Source organism: Artibeus jamaicensis, unplaced genomic scaffold (genome assembly GCF_021234435.1).
Source record: "Artibeus jamaicensis isolate MK-2021 breed Jamaican fruit bat unplaced genomic scaffold, CSHL_Jam_final contig_384, whole genome shotgun sequence".
Classification (NCBI taxonomy): domain Eukaryota; kingdom Metazoa; phylum Chordata; class Mammalia; order Chiroptera; family Phyllostomidae; genus Artibeus; species Artibeus jamaicensis.
In genome coordinates this window covers 12,784,044-12,803,658 of record NW_026521810.1, presented here as the reverse complement: position 1 = coordinate 12,803,658, position 19,615 = coordinate 12,784,044, and the positions used below count along the sequence as shown (strand labels likewise).

The 19,615-nt window shown below is 49.1% G+C and overlaps 2 protein-coding genes across 2 annotated transcripts; both read right to left on the bottom strand.

The window, feature by feature from the left end:
• Positions 1-1,939: 1,939 nt before the first annotated feature.
• On the bottom strand, positions 1,940-4,731 carry IL1F10 (interleukin 1 family member 10). Its single transcript, XM_037150129.2, has 4 exons — positions 4,693-4,731; positions 2,871-2,956; positions 2,455-2,582; positions 1,940-2,152 (listed from the first exon to the last, which is right to left on the bottom strand). The coding sequence occupies exons 1-4, from the start codon at positions 4,722-4,724 to the stop codon at positions 1,940-1,942; spliced, it is 459 nt and encodes a 152-aa protein (XP_037006024.1). The 5' UTR covers positions 4,725-4,731.
• Positions 4,732-14,888: 10,157 nt separating this feature from the next.
• On the bottom strand, positions 14,889-17,771 carry IL36RN (interleukin 36 receptor antagonist). The gene is made up of 4 exons (XM_037150128.2): positions 17,743-17,771; positions 16,342-16,427; positions 15,258-15,385; positions 14,889-15,113 (listed from the first exon to the last, which is right to left on the bottom strand). The coding sequence occupies exons 1-4, from the start codon at positions 17,769-17,771 to the stop codon at positions 14,889-14,891; spliced, it is 468 nt and encodes a 155-aa protein (XP_037006023.1).
• Positions 17,772-19,615: the final 1,844 nt, after the last annotated feature.

Below are 19,615 nucleotides of genomic sequence, written 5' to 3'. Positions count from 1 at the left end.
CTCAGACCCCTCCCCCATATACAGTTCCACAACACAGTGAAGTGGGTTGCCCCACCTGGCAAATACCTAAGGCTCTGCTCCTTACAACAGAGCCGGCATGACAGACAAAAAAATATGACCCAAATGAAAGAACAGATCAAAGTTCCAGAAAAAAATAATACAACTAAGTGATGAACAGATAGCCAACCTATCAGATGCAGAGTTCCAAACACTAGTAATCAGTATGCTCACAGAAATGGTTGAGCATAGTCACAAATAGAGGAAGAAATGAAGGCTATGCAAAGTGAAAATTTAAAAAATAGGGTGCCAAAAGTGAAGGGAAGGAAACCAGGACTCAAATTAACATTTTGGAGCAGAAGAAAGAAAGAAACATTCAACCAGAACAGAATGAAGAACAAGAATTCAAAAAAATGAGAAGAGGTTTAGCAACCTCTGAGACAATTTTAAACATTTCAACATCTGAAACATAGGGATGCCAGAAAGAGAAGAAGAAGAGCAAGACATGGAAAACTTACTAGAAAAATAATGAAGGGAAACTTCCCCAATCTGGCAAAGGAAATAGACTTGCAGGAAGCTCAGAGAGTCCCAAAGAAGTTGGACCCAAGGAAGCACACACCAAGGCACATCATAATTACATTAGCCAAGATTAAAGATAAGGAGAGAACCTTAAAAGCAGCAAAAGAAAAAGAGGCAGTTACCTACAAAGGAGTTTCCATAAGACTATCAGCTGATTTCTCCAAAGAAACCTTGCAGGCAAGAAGGGGCTGGAAAGAAATATTCCAAGTCATGAAAGACAAGGACCTACATCCAAGATTGCTTTATCCAGCTAAGCTACATTTAGAATGGAAGGGCAGATAAAGTGCTTCTAAGATAAGGTCAAGTCAAACAAGTTCATTACGACCAAGCCCTTATTATATGAAATGTTAAAAGAACTTATCTAAGAAAAAGAAGATCAAAAGTATGAACAATAAAATGGCAATAAACTCACAGCTATAGACAACTAAACCTAAAAAAAAAAACTAAAACTAAAACAAAAACGAACTAAGTGAACAACTAGAACAGGAACAGAATCACAGAAATAGACATTACATAGAGGGTTATTAGCAGGAGGAGGGTGGGGAGAGGATGGGGAAAAAGGTACAGAGAATGAGAAGCATAAATGGTAGGTACAAAACAGGGGGAAGTTAAGAATAGTGTGGGAGATGGAGAAACCAAAGAACTTATATGTATGACCATGGACATGAACTAAGGTGGGGGAATGCTGGTGGCCAGGGAGGTACAGGGTGGAGGGGAATACAGGGGAGAAAAATATAGGACAACTGTAATAGCATAGTCAGTAAAATGTATTAAAAATGAAAATAGATAAATAAAATATTTTATAAAATGAAATGAGCAGCACAGCATATTCCAATGTCGTTCCGACTCTTGCCTTCCTGCCTCCCTCTATGAGGACCTGTGTGGGAACATTGCCCATCCCCCCTCCCCGCCATTATCCAGGATGGTCTCCCTAACTCAAGATCCTTGTCTCTTTTTAAAAAGATTTTATTTATTTATTTTTAGAGAGAGGGGAAGGTGGGGATAAAGAGAGGGAAAGAAACACTGATGTGCAAGAGGCATGTTGATCATTGCTTCTTGCATGCTCCCAGCTGGGGACCTGGCCTGAAAGCCAGGCATGCGCCCTGATTGGGAAGTGAACCAGTCACCTTTCAGTTCACAGGCCAGCAGTCAATCCACTGAAGCACAAGAGCCAGAGCTCAAGATGCTTATCTTAAGCACACCTGCAAAGTCCCTTTTGCCTTTCAAGGTAACATATCCCTAGATTCTGGGGACTGGGATATAGACATCTTTGGGGGACACCCAAGGATGGATATGGACACCCAAATATGGACATTATTCTGCCTATCATAGTCCCTGAGCACAGTCCCTGACTTCTAACTCCCTACCGACTCTGTTCGAAGTAGAACTCAGTGCGGGCAGAGGGTTCAGTCTCCTTAGTGAGTTGCACTGGTTGCTGGGGCTCTGCTGGGCCACAGAGAAACCAGCCAGGCCAGGCAGCAGCCTCAAGCCTGAAGGCGGAGCCCAAACTTCTCTGGAAGAAGGTGAAACGTGTGGCCTGCTCACCGCCCTTGTACAGGTCCTCGATGTTCACATCCTGTGGGGGGCAAGAGGCCGGCTGCAGGATGAGGCTGCTAAGTAAGCAGTCAGCCTGGAGGCCTCAGGGCTTAGCCAGTGAGGGACTGGATGGGATGGGGGTGGGGGTCTTTAACCAGGGAACTTCCTCCTGAGGACTCTAGAGGGCAAGGGTCTTGGCACAGGGTACGGAGGGAGATGGTGGAGACTCACAGGAGGGGACGTGTGGATCTGGCAGGGAATCCACAGATGGGAGCAGAGATGCCAGAGTGTCCTGGAAGACAGGCAGGTCCGCAGGGTCCCCCAAAACAAGACATGTCTCACCTCCAGCTTCAGGGAAGGCCCCTCCGCTGTCTCCACACATGCCAGGCAGCAACTGCCTCCCTGGATCCCCAGAAAGATGGGAACTTTGGTGCGGTCCAGGCCTCTGTTGGGAAGTATGCAGATCTTTTCTGGGAAGGAAGAGAGAAGAGAGCCAGGATGTGAGGTGACCCACACTGCAAGCTCTCAAGAGCTAAGTTCAGGCAGGAACTGGGCCAGGGTGCAGCTGGCCTACACCCTGCATGCAAGCTGCAGGGTAAACTGAGACTCTTCTGGGGTCATGACCCTCTCACTAGGAGAGGTCCTCAGCTGTTCCCTGTCTCTTCTCACTGTCACCAGAGGCAGGAGAGAAGGGGAGAGACTGTGGCAGAGGGAGCCTGAGAGAGTCCCAGTGGGTCAGTCGGGGCTCAAGGGCTCACCTGCACAGCAGTTGTCCGAGTCAGGATCTCCCACCAGGAGCTGGTTGTCTCTTACGTACAGAGCCTTCTGATCTGCATCCTTAATTCTGAAACAGGAAGGTGATGCTGACCACCCACCTCCTCCAGCCACCACTGAGTCCAAAAGCCCACAGTCTGATCACCTTACTAAGTATCTGGGGGTTCTTCTCCTTCTACAGGTACGAAGGGGGCAGGTAAAGACCAGGTCATCTTAAGGCAGGAAAGGCCTCCTGGATCTTGTCAGAGGCTGCACCTCTGCCCTTTACAAGGCTTGGTCTCTGTCAGGGCCTTCAAAGCATTGAAGGGAGCTAGTGCCATTTCACTGAGGGGTAGAGAATTTTCCTGATGATGTAGCCCTTTCCCACTGCCTTCCAGAGAAGTCTCCTCATGAGGCCGTGATGTCTCTGGGATACAGGGAGCCTTATCCCAGGTTTTCTGGGCCTGCCTCAATTTTTCATAGATGTTGTCTTATTAAAGGAATCAATTGAGTGTATATTGAAGTGTGATTTGCTTTTCGGATATTTAAAGACTATTCAATTGGAGAAAATCCACCACTGGAAAAAATTTTTATGTGCTGGTAAATGTGCCGCATGCCCCCTGCACCAGGCAGGTGAGCTCTGGGTGCCCACATTATGCGTGACGAGTAAGGAGGTCGGCAGAGAGCTAAAGTGGGCCTGTGGACAGTCACTGGGCGCGGCTGCAGCTGTAACGATGGGCCTGAGAGGGCGGCTATGTGCCTTGGGTTGGGGAGAAGCCCTGGTGAGCAAGCATGTGCAACATCAAAGCCAAGCCAGCTATTAGTTCAGTTGCCTGGCTGGTTTCAAAGACATTTGTCAGCCACTCTCAGGCCCAAGAAGGCTTATTTACCTATTAGGGCAGAAGCTCTGGGCCAAGGCCATTGCCTCCAGAAGCTTTTCCTTTCTCAATAACAGGTAATTGTAATGCCCTTTGCTAATGACCATATGTGTTTAACACAAGTTCACTTATACAATAAAAAAAATAAAGATCTGAGGAGCCCAAACTTGCCAGCGGGTCCACCAAGACTGTATACCATGCATCTGCCAGCAACAGGCTATTTGGAGACCTGCACCCAAGCTAGATACTCTAAGGTACGGTGCCTGCTTTGTCATTAGCATGTTTTGTGCATGTGCCCCACCTTCCAGCCAAACTGTAACTTTCTGGGGCCCTGACTGGCCCCTGTCAGGACAAGAGGCCCATGCAGGAGCTGAGGAAAGACACCCCAGAGGCTAACACATTTTATTTCCATTACATCCCATCTTCTTCCCTAAGGGCTGGGGGCAATTTACAGCAAAAACCACAGACAGTAAAGAGTAAACTGTAAGTAAACACCAAAATGTCGAATGAGATAAACACAAGTAGGACTTGGAAACCCAGACTGGGAGTAAGGGCCACAGAGGCCAGCATACAGAGGGTGTCACCGAGACTCGAACTGGTCTGTGAGCCTTTAGAGAGAGGGTGGACAGCACAGGGCATGTGCAGTCTGGGTATCCTGGCCCTGGGGGACATCAGGGAACTCACCGAACCTCTGAGCCTCAGTTTCCAGATCTGTAAAGTGAACTTAGTGACACCTCTTGGATTCCTTAGAGTAGAGACAAGACAGTGGAATGACTGGCATTTTGCAGATGCCCAGGGAAAAAAAGCCTCTGCTATTAGGGGTGGTGATTAAGCTTAATTATGGGGCACCTGAGGTTTCTAAGGTAAGAAGAAGCCTTGTCCTTCTGACTTAGCCTCTTTCCCCCTCCCATGTCATCCCAGGCTCCTGATCAGGAAAGGAAGGACTTACATGTAGTATCTTGCCATGGGGAGGGAGCACATTCTTGCAGGGGTGACTGGTCCTTCCTGGGGGAAAGGAGGGAAGAGTTGTCAGAGGAAAGCAGTGGGGCTGGGGGAAGACACCCAGTGTGCCCCAAATCCCCAGTCACAGGGTGGAATTTCGCATTAGGCCGCTGTTCCGTAACTGACCGTCAGAGTCCACAGAACTCTCTCCCTTGCCGTACAAGCTCCAGGTAGCTCTGACAGCCCTCATTTGGGGCAACCTGGGAACAGGTCGAGCTGGCTGGGTGTGACCATGTGACTGTACTCTGGTGCCAGCCCTGAAAAACTGGAGAACAAGTTTCCCCAAATTGCCAGGAGCACCTCCCAGGGCCGAGCCGGAGGGAGGGCAGGGGGAGGATGGGCTCTCGCTTCACAGCTTGAGGAAGAGCCCACTTAAACCTTGTCCCATTTTTCGGTGGTGGAACAGAGTCACTGCAGTCTACCCCTAGAAGCAAGGGAGGACCCAGCACTGATGGACAGCAGGCGCCCTGCAGAGTTAGAGAGCATTATTCTTAGGGCCTGGGTTGCCTTGCTGAGACCAAGGAAAAGAAACCATCCAAAGCCCAACAAGCCCCTCATTTACACCACGTGGAAACAGGATGGGCTCAATGCATAGACACTTGTGTTTTTGAGGATGAGTGCTCTACACTGAAGCCTGTGTCCCCATATAAAGCCCAGACCACAGAGCATCACGCAGCTCCTCTCCTTCAGCTGGGTTATCTGCCCTGTAGCCTGTCCCTAAAAAGACCTTCAAAAGAATGGTATAGAATCCAGTTTGAAAAGAAACAGAGCAAATTAGGGCATGAGGGCGGTAAGAGTTGGAAAATAGCCCAGAAAAGTAAAGTGCAAGGATCGCTCAGGCTGAGGTTTACAAAGTAGGTAAGATTCCCACCAAGAAAAGAAAACAGTAGAAAAAAGATAAGAGGGCAGAAAATAAGAGGAGGTGGGAAAGAGGAAGGTGGGGGGGGTAGCAGGGCTCAGAGAGGGAGAGGGTGGCTCGGAGGGGCGTTTGGGGGGCAGCTGAGAGGACAGGTTGATGCTGATGTCAGTCTTCCGGCCACTGCAGCAGCGCCAACCTCCAGGGCCTGGGCATTAGAATGAGGGTGTAGCAGGGACAACTTTAGTGCCAAATCTGCCACTAGGACCCTTGGCACATCCCATTTCCTACCCCTGAGCTTTGTGGTGAGAGTTGAAGGGTTGGCGCGAATGAAGGGTAACAGGGCACGGGCAGGAGTGCAGATCTGGACGCATGCTGGTGAAAGACGTCTGCGTACTTGGTAGTTTCAACTGTTGCCCAAACATTTAGTCATGAAAGTGTTTACTACATCACTTTTTACAATAGCGAGAAGTTGGAAATAAGTTGTGTCCAAATAATAGGTAGGCTATTGATTTAAAAATTATGTCAAAAGAGACCATCAACAAAATAAAAAGACAACCCACAAAATGGGAGAACATATTCACTGAAACATCTGATAAAGGGTTAATATCCAAAATTTATAAGGAACCTATGAAACTCAACAACAAAAAACAAATACAAAACAAACCTCAACAACCCAATTAAAAATGGGCAAAAGATCTGAATAGACAGTTCTCCAAAGAGGACACACAGATGGCCCACAGACATATGAAATGATGCTCAACTTCACTAGTCTCCAGAGAAATGACAATTAAAACCACAGTGAGATATCATTTCATACTTGTCAGAATGGCTATCATCAATAAATCAACAAACAGTAAGTGCTGGGAGGATGTGGAGAAAGGAGGACCCTTGTGCACTCTTGGTGGGAATGCAGACTGGTGCAGGCACTGTGGAAAGCAGTATGGAAATACAGGAAAAAATTGAAAATACATCTGCCTTTTGACCCAGCTATCCCACTTCTGGTAATATTATCCAAAGGAAGTAAACACTAATTCAAAGAAATAAGCACCCATATGTTCATGGCAGCATTATTTACAATTGCTAAGATATTGCAGCAGCCCAAGTGTCCATCAGTACGAGTAGATAAAACATCTATGGGACATTTACAACAATGGAATATTACTCAGCCATAAAAAAAGAAAAGAGAGAAAGTTTTACCCTTTGCGACAGCATGGATGGACCAGGAGAACATTACGCTAAGTGAAATAAGCCAGTCAGAGAAAGAAAAATACCATATGATTTCACTCGTATGTGAAATCTAATGAACAAACTGAACTAACAAGCAACGTAGAGACAGACTCATAGATAAAGAACAGGATGACAGCTAAGGGGTGGGGAGGGGAGGGACGGAGGGATGGAGCAAAAAACTAAAAGGACTCGTGGACATGGACAATAGAGTGGTGCCGGGTGGGGAGGGAGATACAAGGGGACTGGATGATAATGGGAACATACAACAAAAATCATTAAAAATATACTGAGTAAAAAGTGCAAGACATAAATAATACATGCTATGATTTCACTTAAACCCACATGCATTCCAAGATACACAGAGAAGCAAACCGCCCACATGACCTGCGGTGACGAGATCGTGAGTGGTTTTGTTTTTTTAACACCTCAACATTATTCCTATATGAATATGAATTTTCTTTTTAGTGTAAAGTAAGTTTTAATTTTTTTAAGTGAGGTGTTCAGTTAGACTAACTGGCTCTCAAAAGTGCCTGCCCTCTGAATCCCCTGGGGGCCCTTGAGGAAGGGTATTTCCTGCGCTTGAAGTGATTGCAGTGATCAGTCGGCCTTGGGACTGCTAGACCAGCTCAGTCCGTCTCTCTTTGATGAATATATAAATAAATCAGTTACACCTCTCATTAAAATGTAGATTCTGATTCCCTCCATCTAGGGTGGGGCCTGAGACTATTTCAAACACGCAACCAAGTGACATTACTGCTGCTGGTCCCTGGAACCCACTTTGAGTAGCAAAGCACTAGGTGATCCCCCAGCCCAGGGAGGCCCACAGCAGCGTGGCCTCAACAAAGCCCGCTTGGTGCTGTGCTCTCTCTCAGCCAGACAACCGGGGGTCCTTTGGTTATGGCAGCAGAAACACGGGCATCCTGGTGGCTGTGCCAAAGCCTGGCTGGCACAGACCAAGTGAAGCACCTTTGGGAAGCTGGACAGGCGGACTGATGACTCTCACTCTTGGTCAGCTCAATGAGCCAGCAGAAATTCAGAGCAGGTTGTCCAGCTGGATCCCCTGGGGCCCCAGAAGCCTCTGGTCCTGGCACAGCCTCAAATTCCAGTGTCTCCCCTAGAGTGTGGAGGAGTGAGAAAGAGTGAAAAGTCCATGTCTAGTCCACAGGGAGCTTAGGGGTTCTGTTGCTGAGCAGCTGCCTCAGTCTCTTCCTGTGTGCCACACTTTCCATCCCCAAACTTGTCCTTCTCTATTGCCCCCAGTGGCCTTTCACTGAGTTTTGTCCTGTGCCCCTTCCTGAACGCTGCCTCTGGCTATCTCAGAACTCATCAGTTTGCCTGTCCTGGATCAAACACCAGCACCCGGACATCCTCCATGCTATCTGCACACCACCCTCTTCCTACCCTTTCCTTGGTACCTTACACGTTACGTGCATGAATATGTTCTCCAAGACCAACGTTAGCTTCTGTGGCACCAAATTTGGACTCCTTCTTGATCCCTCTGATATTTGGCCTCTGCCCCAAGGAACCCTTGCCACTGATCACCTTCACACCTCTCCATGCCCTCTTCTCAGATGCCATAGACTGTCCCCTCCCTTTGGGGGCATCCCTAAGGCTGGAAGCCACAAGTTAAAGTCCTAAGCACTTCTCTCTCGTTTCCCAGAGTTTCAATTCACCCATTTCCACAATTGCAATAATCATGTTGGTCTACTCCTCCTGAAGCCCAGACTGAACACCCCAGATTACCTCCGTTAGGCTACAGGACTCCCCCTCTAGATACCCTGCCGTAACGCCCAACCTAGGATCTCTAAGGTCGAATTAACTGTCTCCTGCCCCCTCGGCCCATTCTTCCTCCCAGTTTTATTTCTCTCCCTGACATAATCTTCCTCCAGCCAATGAGATTCAAAAACCTGAGGATCATTGACCACTTCTCCCAAATCTCCTGACTGAATCTGCTTTATCAGCAAGTTCTGGTAGATTATTCTTTAAACTGTAACTTTGCATTCTTAACAATCATTGGACCTGTATTCCTGGTTTTTCTACCTTTAGTCCAGACCAACCTGGACTCATCTTCTAAGTACTGCTTCCACCACATCCCCGCCCAGCTCTAGAATCCACAGTGGCTGCCATTTCACCACAGTCCAGCCCAGATTTTTCCCATGAGTGTATCTCACTTTTCTGTGGACACAGAACCACCCCTCCAGGCATGTGACTTCTTCTTACCCTCCAGTGGGCACACTCAGGGCTGTCTTTGATTTCCCTGCCTCAAAAGTCACCCCTTCTCACTGCTGTCCATTAATGTCACTTAGTGTCACCTGTGACATTAGGGTCACTGAACATGAACTCATTATCTAAAGGTTCTGCCAAATTAATTATAAGCTCAGAGTAACAACTCAGACATGCAAGGCTATGTCACTTCACCTCCAGCCCTCAGTTTCACCATCTATAAAATCATGAACTTAGAATATGTGGTTGTTAAGAATCAGATCAAACCATCTGTGATGCCATGACTCGGAGTTTAATGAATCTCTCCTTTACTAGTATATCCTCCTCTGAACTCTTATTAAATTTCTCTGTATCGTTTATTGTTCTATATGTAGACATTTGTTTTCCTTATGAAAAGTAACCGCATCATGAAGCATGGCTGTAGCTTCCCGCACCCTCCCAACTGACATGGATGGTACTTGTGGGCAGGGCACGGAGGCATGCATGCAGCAGACTTCAGTGGCAAGGTTGGGTTCAAGGCCTAGTGCTGCTACTGATTCGGCTTTGTCTCGCCACCTTGGAAAGCCCCCTTTATCCTAGGCCTCCAACTTATTCACATTGAAATGAGAGTCTGGGCAGGGCAGTACTCTTAAAAGCTAAGTTTTGCACTGAATTTGCACACAGAATCTTAATGAAAGTATAATGGATAAGAGCACCTTGCTTTTGCTGAGTCAGGGGTGATGGAGGTGCGAGAACCTGTGAGCATTTCCCTTGACCACTGAGGCAGGCACTGGGGTATCTCTAAGGAGCCCCAGACCTCACCAAACACTACTGAGCACCTCTGGCACAGGTGTTTCCTCTGACATCACTTTCTAAAACCTATGGTTCTAAATATTAAAAGTGTCTAGACTCAACCTACAGCTTCTCCTCAAATTCCTTCTCTGCGCCCCTGGAATTATCTAGCAACCCCGATGTTCTGTGGGTAGGACATCTTGTCATTTAGAGAGCTGCCAGGAATGGTTAAGGAGTGGGGCAATACTGGAGATGCTGGCAGAAGGGAGAAGAAAAGAGAAAAAGGGAGAACTCTCCCTGCCCACCACTGACCTGCAGATCCTGGGTGCCCGGAACCGCCACCTGATTTCTCCAGCGCACCTGCCCAGGGTTTATATTATCTGAACAGGTGGGTCGGGCCTGCAGCATCTTTAATATTGGCTCCAGGATGGGGAAGAAGAGCCTGGGGATTTCACAATGTCTGCAGCACAGTATGGATAATGAGAAGGTGGGGGGATTAATGAGTGTTTGTTTGTAGAAGCCAGGCGTCGGGCCCCTGCTCATCGCTACTGTCATTGACAGTTATTGGTGGTTTGGGCCACCAGGTAAATAGTGCTGGGGTCAGATGTCCTTGTGTGTTGCCTTCCCTTTGGTGTGCCATGGGCTCCACTCTAGGCTTAAGGGCAGCACACGCAAGAGGAGTGTGTCCAAGGCACCTAAGGGCAGAACAATGTCTGATGTCTGAAGCCCAGCAATGAGAGAGTGGGGGCTCACTGCATGGTGAGTGCCACCCTGTCTGGGAAGATGAGAGGGCATCCGATCACTGGTATAAATGCGATGAGATAGAATATCTGAGAAAACTCACCAATGACCTCAGGAGGTCATTGACCTTAGATCCACCCTAGACTGAGCAGGCAGCCTGTGCCCTGGACAGCTGGGGCACTTGACACCGTGGGAGCAGGGCAGGGTGAACACTCAGGCCCAGAACTGACAGAACCTAACTCAGTCCATCCATCCACTCCTCCATCCATCCACTCATAAAGGGCAGAACACTTAGGTATGCTGTTCTCTGGGGATCAACTTCCTTATTATAATTTTTCCTGTCAGGTCATTTACAAAGTTCCATGAAAAGCTTGGGGAGGAAGGGGAGAGGTCAGTTCAATACCCAGATACCTGCAGAGTGATAAATAAGAGCAGATGGGCAGAAATGGGACCAGATTTCTATTTTCTAAGGCCAGTGGTCATTCTTGACCCCCTCCCTCAATGTCTTGTCCTGCTGTGTAAAGGGCAGAAGCATGAGGGGTATGGTCCCTGGCAATCGGTGAGTGTTTACTGAGCACTCACACTGCTGTGTGACAAAGGTATACAGCACAAAGTCCCTATGGAGTGGTTTACAGTCCAGCTGGGGATCTAAGTCATAAACACTTGAAAAGACAAGAAGACTAGACTCTAGCCCTGGCCTGTTGGTTCAGCTGGTTGTAGCATCATCCTGTATACTAAAAAAGGTGGTGGGTTTGATTCCTAGTCGGGGCACATAGCCAGGTTGCTGTTCAATCTTTAGTCAGGACATATACTGAGGTGGGGGACCGGTCAATGGTTCTCCCCCCCCCCCACCTTCCTTTCTTTCTAGTGTCGATGGAGCATATCCTCCGGTGAGGATTTTAAAAAAAAGACCAGATTTTAATCTCTGGGCTGAAGGCCTATTGTGTTGGAGACAACACACAGTCAGACAATTTCCTTGAGTGAAAAAACAATTTCTAGAACTGTAAGGGCCTCAGACATGACATAATTAGTGCTACAGCATCCCTGAGAAGTAGGCTCGGCCAGCTGTGCCCCAACGTCTCCAGGGCCAGGGAGCTCATAGCGCCTTGGAGAAACCCAAATGGTGTGTGTGGTCCTTACAGTGAAAATTTCCAGGTCACACAAGAAGGCAGCTCTATCTGTCCTCTCACTGGCCCTGCTTGTGTGTTCTGGAATTACAGCCAACAGGTGAGTCCTCCAAATGGCAGCTTTGGGGTACTCTGTGTATGGCTTCATCAGGATACAGGCCCCCAGCCCTTTCACTGCTTCCCTGTGACTTGGCCTGGGCCCCTCTGCTCTTCAGGACACACAGTGGTCCTCAGTGCTGACAACCGGCAGACTGCACAGGCCTTGGGTATACACCTCTGTAGATACTACCTGAGGCTGGGGGTGGTGCTGAAATGGAAGAAATCTAAAACCACTAGACCTGCTTCACTTGAGTGCCAGGACTCACGGCGCATACACATAGCACTTTGCATCCCTCCCTTTTCGATCAGCATGTGTCACTCACTCCTGCTAAAGCCCTTTGAGTTCTATCACCTGACAAATGATGAAGAGCCACTTCAGGCTGGAGAAACTTCAGGAATGAGAAAATTTTCAGCTGCTCCCTGAGGGTGGAGCAACTGCAATGTAGGTGGTGGAGGAGAAAGAATGTTCCAGGGTAAAAAACGGCCTCCACATTCCACTCACTGGGTTCTAATTACCAAACACAAGGTAAGAGGCTTGGAAACAAACTGATGCAGCCTTGAACTTGAGATCATTTTAGGGGCCACAGACCCCAAGTTGACTTATTACAAAGAGGGGAAGTTTGCATAGAGGTGCATACAAGACCGTCAGAGCGGAAGACCAGGCATCTTTACTCAGCAGAGGCTCCTCAGAGGAAGTGGCGATCAGGGTCTGTGGGTGAGCCCGTGGGTACAGAGTGTGAACCGGGTTTGCACAAAGAGCCTGGGGCCTGGAGCTGTGCTCTCCGCACAGAATCCTGGGAGGCTGTAGTTGGAGGTCCAGGAGGCAGACCCTCTGGCCTGGCTACCCCCTGGCTAGTCCCTCAGTGAAATCCACGTTGGTCTGACAGGTGAGGAGCAGGGGCAACACCTGGTTCACATTTGGGTCCCTTCCTGGCCTCTGCTCTCACCCCCAGGGTTTAGGTGGGAACACTGGGGTCATGGTCCCTGGCACACATGGCTGGAGGTGCAAAGATAGTCAAGGAAGAGCTAAACTTTGCAAACAGAGACTATTCAATAAGTTTAGTATGATCAGCTTTTAAATACAATGTTTGGGGAAATAAGGGACCAATGTTCATTTTGAGAAGGAAAATAAAAGCATTTACTTCTCTTCCCTGTGTATTAGTCATCTACTGCTGCCTAACAAGTGACCCCAAAACTTAGCCACTTAAAGCACCAGACCTTTATCTTCTCATGTGGTTTCTGAGGGTTGGTGCCTACAGCAGCTTGGCTGGGTGGTTCTGTGTCACGGTCTCCCCGGGTTGCAGTCGGTGGCATCCTGGCAGCCTGACTAGGTCTGGAGGGGTCACCTCCACATTCACGCATGTGACCCTAGGCAAGAGGCTTCATTTTTCATCACTCAGGTCTCTGTTGCTGCTTACAACATGCAGCTGCTCCCCCAGCTCAAGGGAACAAGGAAACAGACCAACATGGAAGCTGCAGGAACCTCAGAAGCAGCACAGCACTACCTCTGCGATATGCCACTGGTCACAGAAGTGATGGGTGCAGTGTGGGAGGGGACCGAGTGTGCGGACACCAGGAGATCCAGAGCATTAGTTTCCTAAGGCTGCCATGACCAATTACCACAGACTTGGCTTAACACACCAGTCTCAGTGGGGGAGACTGGCAGGCCATGCTCCCCGGGAGGGTCTGGGGACAACACCTCCTCCTGACAGGAGCCTTGGCCATCAGTGTTCTGCCTTATTGTAGCACAGATCCAGCCTCCACCTACACATGGTCTTCCTGCCTGGGTCTCCTGTTCCGACTGGGACACCAGTAGTACTGGGTGTAGGGCCCACCCCAACATAGCACGACCTCAACTAATTGCACCTGCAAAGGCCCTATCTCCATATAAGGTCACAGTTTGAGGCTCCCAGAAGGACATGAAATTGTGGGGACATTACTCAACCAGCACAGATGACCCTTGGGGGCTGAATCCCACACCCTGAAATCTCAGGGACCATGAGCACTGCAGCTCAAAGTGCGGCTTTCTTCCTGTGCAGTCCCTCCCCAGGAGACTCCAGCCCCAGGAACCCACCACGAACCTCCTCCCTGGCAGCTCTGCTGAGACCAGACGCCTGCTGCTGCTGCCAACCAAAGCAGCAGGGTGCAGTCACCTCAAATCTCAGTACGGGGACATGGGGGCTGAGGACAACCAGAAACTGTGTCTGGTCTGCTCACCTCAAGGTTAATTTTTCTCATTACGACGCCAGTAATCCATCTTCAGCACAGAATAATTAGAATACAGAAATGACTTTTTTAAAAAAACAAAAAGAAAGTCACATATAATACCAGTACACCAACATTGCTAAAACTGAAGTAAACTCTTCCAGACGTTTTTCTTTATTTTTTAATTAAATAAGTATTTTCTAATTAAAAGAGTTACAGATATGCCACTTTGTAACTTGCTCTTTTCACTTAATATATCATGAGCATCTTGCCATGTGAATAGACACCAGCATCGTGGACTTTAATTGTATCTGGGTTGCAAAAGGAGTGACATGCCTGCCCCTCCTCGGTCTTCAGAGCTGGAGCCCTTTCCTTGGGCAGTGCCACCTTATCCTGCCCATGGTGATAGTGCGAGGATGGGGAGGGAGAAGGCACCCAGGATGGCAGCTGAATTAAAGGGAAGCGGGGAGGGGCTGGGCCTGGGGTCTCTAACTCTTTGACCCCCTCCATCTCCTGCATAGGGGTGATGACGGGACCCCATGTGAGCAGCTAGTGGCTCTAATAGGCTCAACCTGGGACAGGGCTGGCCTGTGGGGTTCAGGGGCACTGGGCAAGTCGCCGCAAAGCCCGAAGGATTTCCACCACTCCCCTTGTGTCATTTTTGCAGAGCTCCATACCAGTAGTGCCATCCAGCATGGAAAGAAATTGTAAACTAAGCCCCAATCTTCAGCAGAATTTACCCAAACTGGGAACCGGGAGAAGGGAGAGTGGCTATGTGCCCAGACAATCAGGTGGGGGCCCAAGAACAAAGGTGGGGTAGTCACCTGAGCCTCCTCCTCCTCCACTTGCCCCAGCCAGCTCTGTCCACAAGGCCCTGAGGGGTGCCTTGCCCTAGTCACATTGCTGAAAGTAGAAGTCTGTGATGGGGTTGTCCTCACTGTCGTCTCCCTGGAGCTGGGTGAGTCTGAGAGGCTGGTCGGCTTCGGGCGCAGTGCATAGGAACCAGCCCGGGAAGGCAGCTGACTCGAAGCTAGAGGTGAGCCCCGTGTCTCGTCTGTAGAAGGTGAAGCTCTTGGAGTCCTCGTGGCTGAAGTAGAGCTCCATAATGTCCACTGGCTGTGAGCAAAGGGCATGGCAGTGAGGGGTGTGAGTGGAGTGGCCAGGAAGCCAGGGCTGAGGACACGGGACACAGCAGCAATGGACCCCAGGGGTCCAGCATCTACTGCCCAGTGAAGCCAGGTGATGCCCCACAGGACTCACCTCTAGTTTCAGAGTCGGTTTCTGCCCTGTCCCACATGACAGGCACCGACTCCCTCCCTGGACGCCCAGGATGACTGGAGAAAGGCTGATGTCCAGAAACCGATTAGGGACAACACTGATCTCCTCACCTAGACCAAGGAAGCCAGATTCAGGGGCCTTGACTGCCTTCCCTCCCCCTCTCCCATCACAGACTTTGAGAAGCTGGTCTCTGTGAGGCACACTGTTCCCAGGTCTCAGCAGCTGTCATGTGGAAACAGGTGCTCTTCTGCCAGCTGGCCCAAAAGACATCAAGGCACTAGCACATTGTACTACCTCCCACCCCCATGCCCATCCTCTTGCTCAGGATCAAATCTTCAAGTCTTCTCCAACCCCCACAGGACGTTGGACCTCCTCCTTTAATAGCCTTAGGCCCTCTGGACTCTTCAAAGTTATGTGGGCATTTTTCTACCCTTGTGAGATTCCTAAGAACAGGAGAAGGTCTCAGTCCTCTCTGTGCCACCCACACACGCACATATGCACACACATGCATAACTGATACATGCACACATGTGCACATGTGCACACATACATCCTCACAGAGGGTCTGCCTGGCCCCAGAGCCTGGTGAACATGTGGCAGGTGGGCAGGTGCATGCTGTTTTAGAGAGAAGGGCCTGCCACTTGCAGATATGTGCACCAGATATGGTGCACAATGAGCAAACACCAGGCCAGGTGGTGTGACCAGGGATCTCCACTCTGAGTGACCAGGGATCTCCAAGAGCAGAGGGGACCCCCAAATGGGAATAAAGACAGAGAGAGCCTGATTACTTCTCTCCAACACTGGCTCTCAGGACAAGGAATGTGTGCCCTAGGTCCACCTATGAGGGAAGAACAAAGCATTCTTCTTGGGAAGCATTCTCACCTCTGCAGAGAGGCACCAGGTGGTACTGGGGCATGTGTCTCGCTTTGCTAGAAGGTATAGCATTTTTTGTCCTTGCTCAGAGCCTGATTTCAGGGTACCCTGGCTACTGTGTCAAGCCTGGGTCTTACACGGCTGTTCTAAGTCCTCCCAGCCCTAAGGAAGAAGGGTCCTGTTTGGCACCCACCTTTCATGACCTTCCCTGCATGCATCCCACCGGCCATAAGCTGGTTATCGTGCACATAAAGAACCTTCAGTGCTGCATCCTTCATTCTGGAACATCAGGACAATGACACTCAGTCAGGGAAGGGTGGGTATGTGTCCAGCTTGGCCAGGCTCCAGAGTCCCCCCATCCCAGGCACCGATTCCCTGTCTGCCCACTGTGCCAAAGGAATGGTACAACCTTTTCCCAGCCCCACTGGGTTCATGTCCAACTAGGGGACAACCCCACAGACCACCTCCTGCAAGTCAAGGATTCTGTCCCTCACCCTCTTTAATCTTCTCTACACCCAGCAGTCCCTTGTGTGTCATAGTGGAAAGTCAGAGTCCTGGGTCTCCGTCCTGCTCTTCTCCACTGCTGCTGGGTCACAGAGGACAAGCCACTCACCCCCTCTGGGCTCGAGTCTGCCCACCACTAAGCTAAGATGGTGAGTTAGCCAATGCCCAGGCCTCATCCAGATTAACATCTAATTCTTCAGTCATTACTGAAGACATCCAGGGGCTTTTCCTTCTGCTGGGCCACATAGTCCCTGATAAATTAAGAATTTCTTTAAATTTAAAATGCTTTCCTCTGACTTTTCAAGTGTATTTCTCATGTGTGAGCACAGCTGATTTTCTGGCATCCTGTGAGGTGATGGTGTATCCTACCCTAGTGGGTTTTCCCGGATGTTACGTGGAAAAAAGTATGCTGGATACATGTTGGCTAAATATAGACAAATCTCTACTTCAGAGCTCCTAACCTGCTTTCACATGAGAAGACATAAAGAGCAGTATCTCCCACACTTACTATATCAGGGAGCCCCACTGTGTTAATAAAGAAGCTTGTAGGACTGGGGTCCCACAGAACACGCTTTGGGAAAGGCTGCCTAGGCTCTTAGTTCAGCGAGAGCAAGAACAAGTGCCATTCGTGGCTGTGATGTCTGGAGCATAGCTGAGTGCCCGGTCAGCACATATCCAAGGACAAACTGGCTGACAAGTAATTTCGTTGCTGTCATATTATCCCAAAGGGCAGCAGGGAGCAGCGGAGCAGAGGGGCGGGCGATGCCAGGTCACTGCGGTAGGTACAGCAGCATGTCTCCTGACTTCCACTCTCAATATGGACACATGGGACAGCAGCTCCATACAGGCGACTCACCTGTCCGTCCTCACATGGAGGAGCTCCCAGGAGGTGGCCGCCTGACTGAAGAGGCTGAAGAATTTCTCTTGGGGCAGCTAGTGGCTGTTCACGATTGCCCACCTGCCCACCTCAACTGGGGAGCTGCAGCTCGGTTGGTCCAGGTCCCTCCCTCCTGGGCAAGGCTGGACAACAGGTGCACCAGGTGCTCAGCTCCCCCCAGGACATGGCCAACTTGGAGTCTCAGATACTCACCGGAAGCACAGGGCTCCACTCAGAACCATCTTGACCTTCAGCGTGTGGACCGTCCTGTTGTGAAATAACAGGTGTTAGTGGAAACAGTTGAGCTTTCAGGGACCTGGGTAGCAGGCAGCCTCCCAACCTCCCCAGCATGTGAACAGCCCCCACAGAGCTGGGGTCCTAGTTCTGGGGTCAGGGGAGAACCCAGGTCCTGCCAGGGATAATGAAACTAGCTCCCCAAGGACACCTGAGACCACTCCTTTCTCCTGGCGGAGCCTACCGTGTCTGCCTGCTGTTCCTGCAAGATGAGCACAAGGACACCTGGGCCCTTTAATAACAGGCTAGGGAGAGGCCTGAAACTCCCCCAGACAGGAGGAGCAGGGTTTTCCACGGTGACCTCACACCACCCTATCTCTCCCAGGGAAGGAAGTTTCTGGAGACTGTCTTCCTTCTACATCTGAAAACATCCCGGGGGTTCCCAGCTCTTCCTGAGCACTTGGTTCCTGGACCTCAGGTCCCTCCAAACCCAAAGGTGTCAGTGCAGACAACAGCTCAGAAAGTAGACTTTAGAACTACCTCCTTCCTTCCCCCCTTTCGCCATCCTTCCTTCTTTCCTTCCCTCCTTCCCCAATCCCTCAGGCCTGTGGAAGGCCTGAGGTGGCCTTCCTAGAGGTGGGACCTCCTGCTTTCTCCTGCTTTTTCCTGCTTACAGGAGGTTTAGTCTGCATAGTCATCGTAGAAAAACTTGAAAATCCAGATTGGCAAAGAAGAAAATTTGTCTTCACTACTATAGCACCATCACAAAACCCATAAGCCCAGCTTTCCCTCTGCATGTGGACACACTACCCATGACTTTCACACAAGTGGATGCAGGACTACACTCTCTTCAGCCAGCTGTGCACGTAGCAAAACAGCACAGTGTCTTCCCATGCCAAGTATAGATTACGACGTCATCACATTCAAGAGCTGTTTAGTATTTTACTGCAAAGGAGCAACATCATTTATTTATAGTAATCAATTCTTAGCAGTCCTTTATATTGTTGTTATTGTTATTTGCTGTGGAAAGCGATGATGTGACAGGCATCTTTGTGTCAGCATCTTGGCTCATGTGTCTAATGATTTCCCTAGGAAATAAAATCTAGCTCATCCTCTCTATGATTGGTCTTTCTTCCTTCCTAAATGGTAAAGTCCCATGTGACTGTGTCATGACTCAGGCAGTGCTAATACACCTCCACACTCTCCATGATCGAGCTGAGTGAAAGGTAAGTGTCCAAGCATGATAATGAAATTTAATTATGTCTTCAGTACCACTGATAACCATTTACTGTTAAGACACACATTTTTTTTGAAAATTATGTTCAAGCTTTTGGCTTAAATGAGCCTTAAAGTGCTCAAGAATAAATAAAATATCAAGTTGTTCAAAAGATAGAAAATAGCCTTCTACTTTTCACATAATGCCATTAATGTGATGAACACCTTCAGAAAATAAAAGGTGGGGAGGTTATTTTATTACAAAATTACTAAAATAACCATAAATTGATCAAATAAAAACGACACTGAAATAGTTGAAAAAAAAAACACCAGAAAGAAATTACTGAAGGAGTTGGTCTACAGGCAAAGTGACTTTAAGCAAATAAGCTTTTATTTGCAAAATGACTTTGGAGAAGTAGATATTATGTCAGCAAGGAAGGTAAAATGCCATGTGCCCAGGCTGCCTTCTCTGAGCCCCTGATCCCAGGGAACCTGCAGCTTCACAAAACTTTCTTCCTTCTCCCCATTAAAGAAAGAGGCTGGTGCATGCCTCCGCCCTCCCCGCCCCTCTCCCACCCAAGACCAGCGAGCTCCTTGAGGGTGCTGGGCAGGCCTATGCCAGAGCTATCTACATTGC

Bases quoted from the DNA above. Each gene is read 5' to 3' on its own strand.
- IL1F10 (XM_037150129.2), bottom strand. From the start codon at position 4,724: ATGTGCTCCCTCCCCATGGCAAGATACTACAT. The intron at 2,957-4,692 runs GTAAGTCCTTCC...TTCCTGTTTCAG, and splicing joins CCCATGGCAAGATACTACAT to AATTAAGGATGCAGATCAGA. The intron at 2,583-2,870 runs GTGAGCCCTTGA...CTTCCTTCCCAG, and splicing joins CTCGGACAACTGCTGTGCAG to AAAAGATCTGCATACTTCCC.
- IL36RN (XM_037150128.2), bottom strand. From the start codon at position 17,771: ATGGTTCTGAGTGGAGCCCTGTGCTTCCG. The intron at 16,428-17,742 runs GTGAGTATCTGA...CTGATGTTCCAG, and splicing joins AGTGGAGCCCTGTGCTTCCG to AATGAAGGATGCAGCACTGA. The intron at 15,386-16,341 runs GTGGGTGCCAAA...TCCTTGGTCTAG, and splicing joins TGCAGGGAAGGTCATGAAAG to GTGAGGAGATCAGTGTTGTC.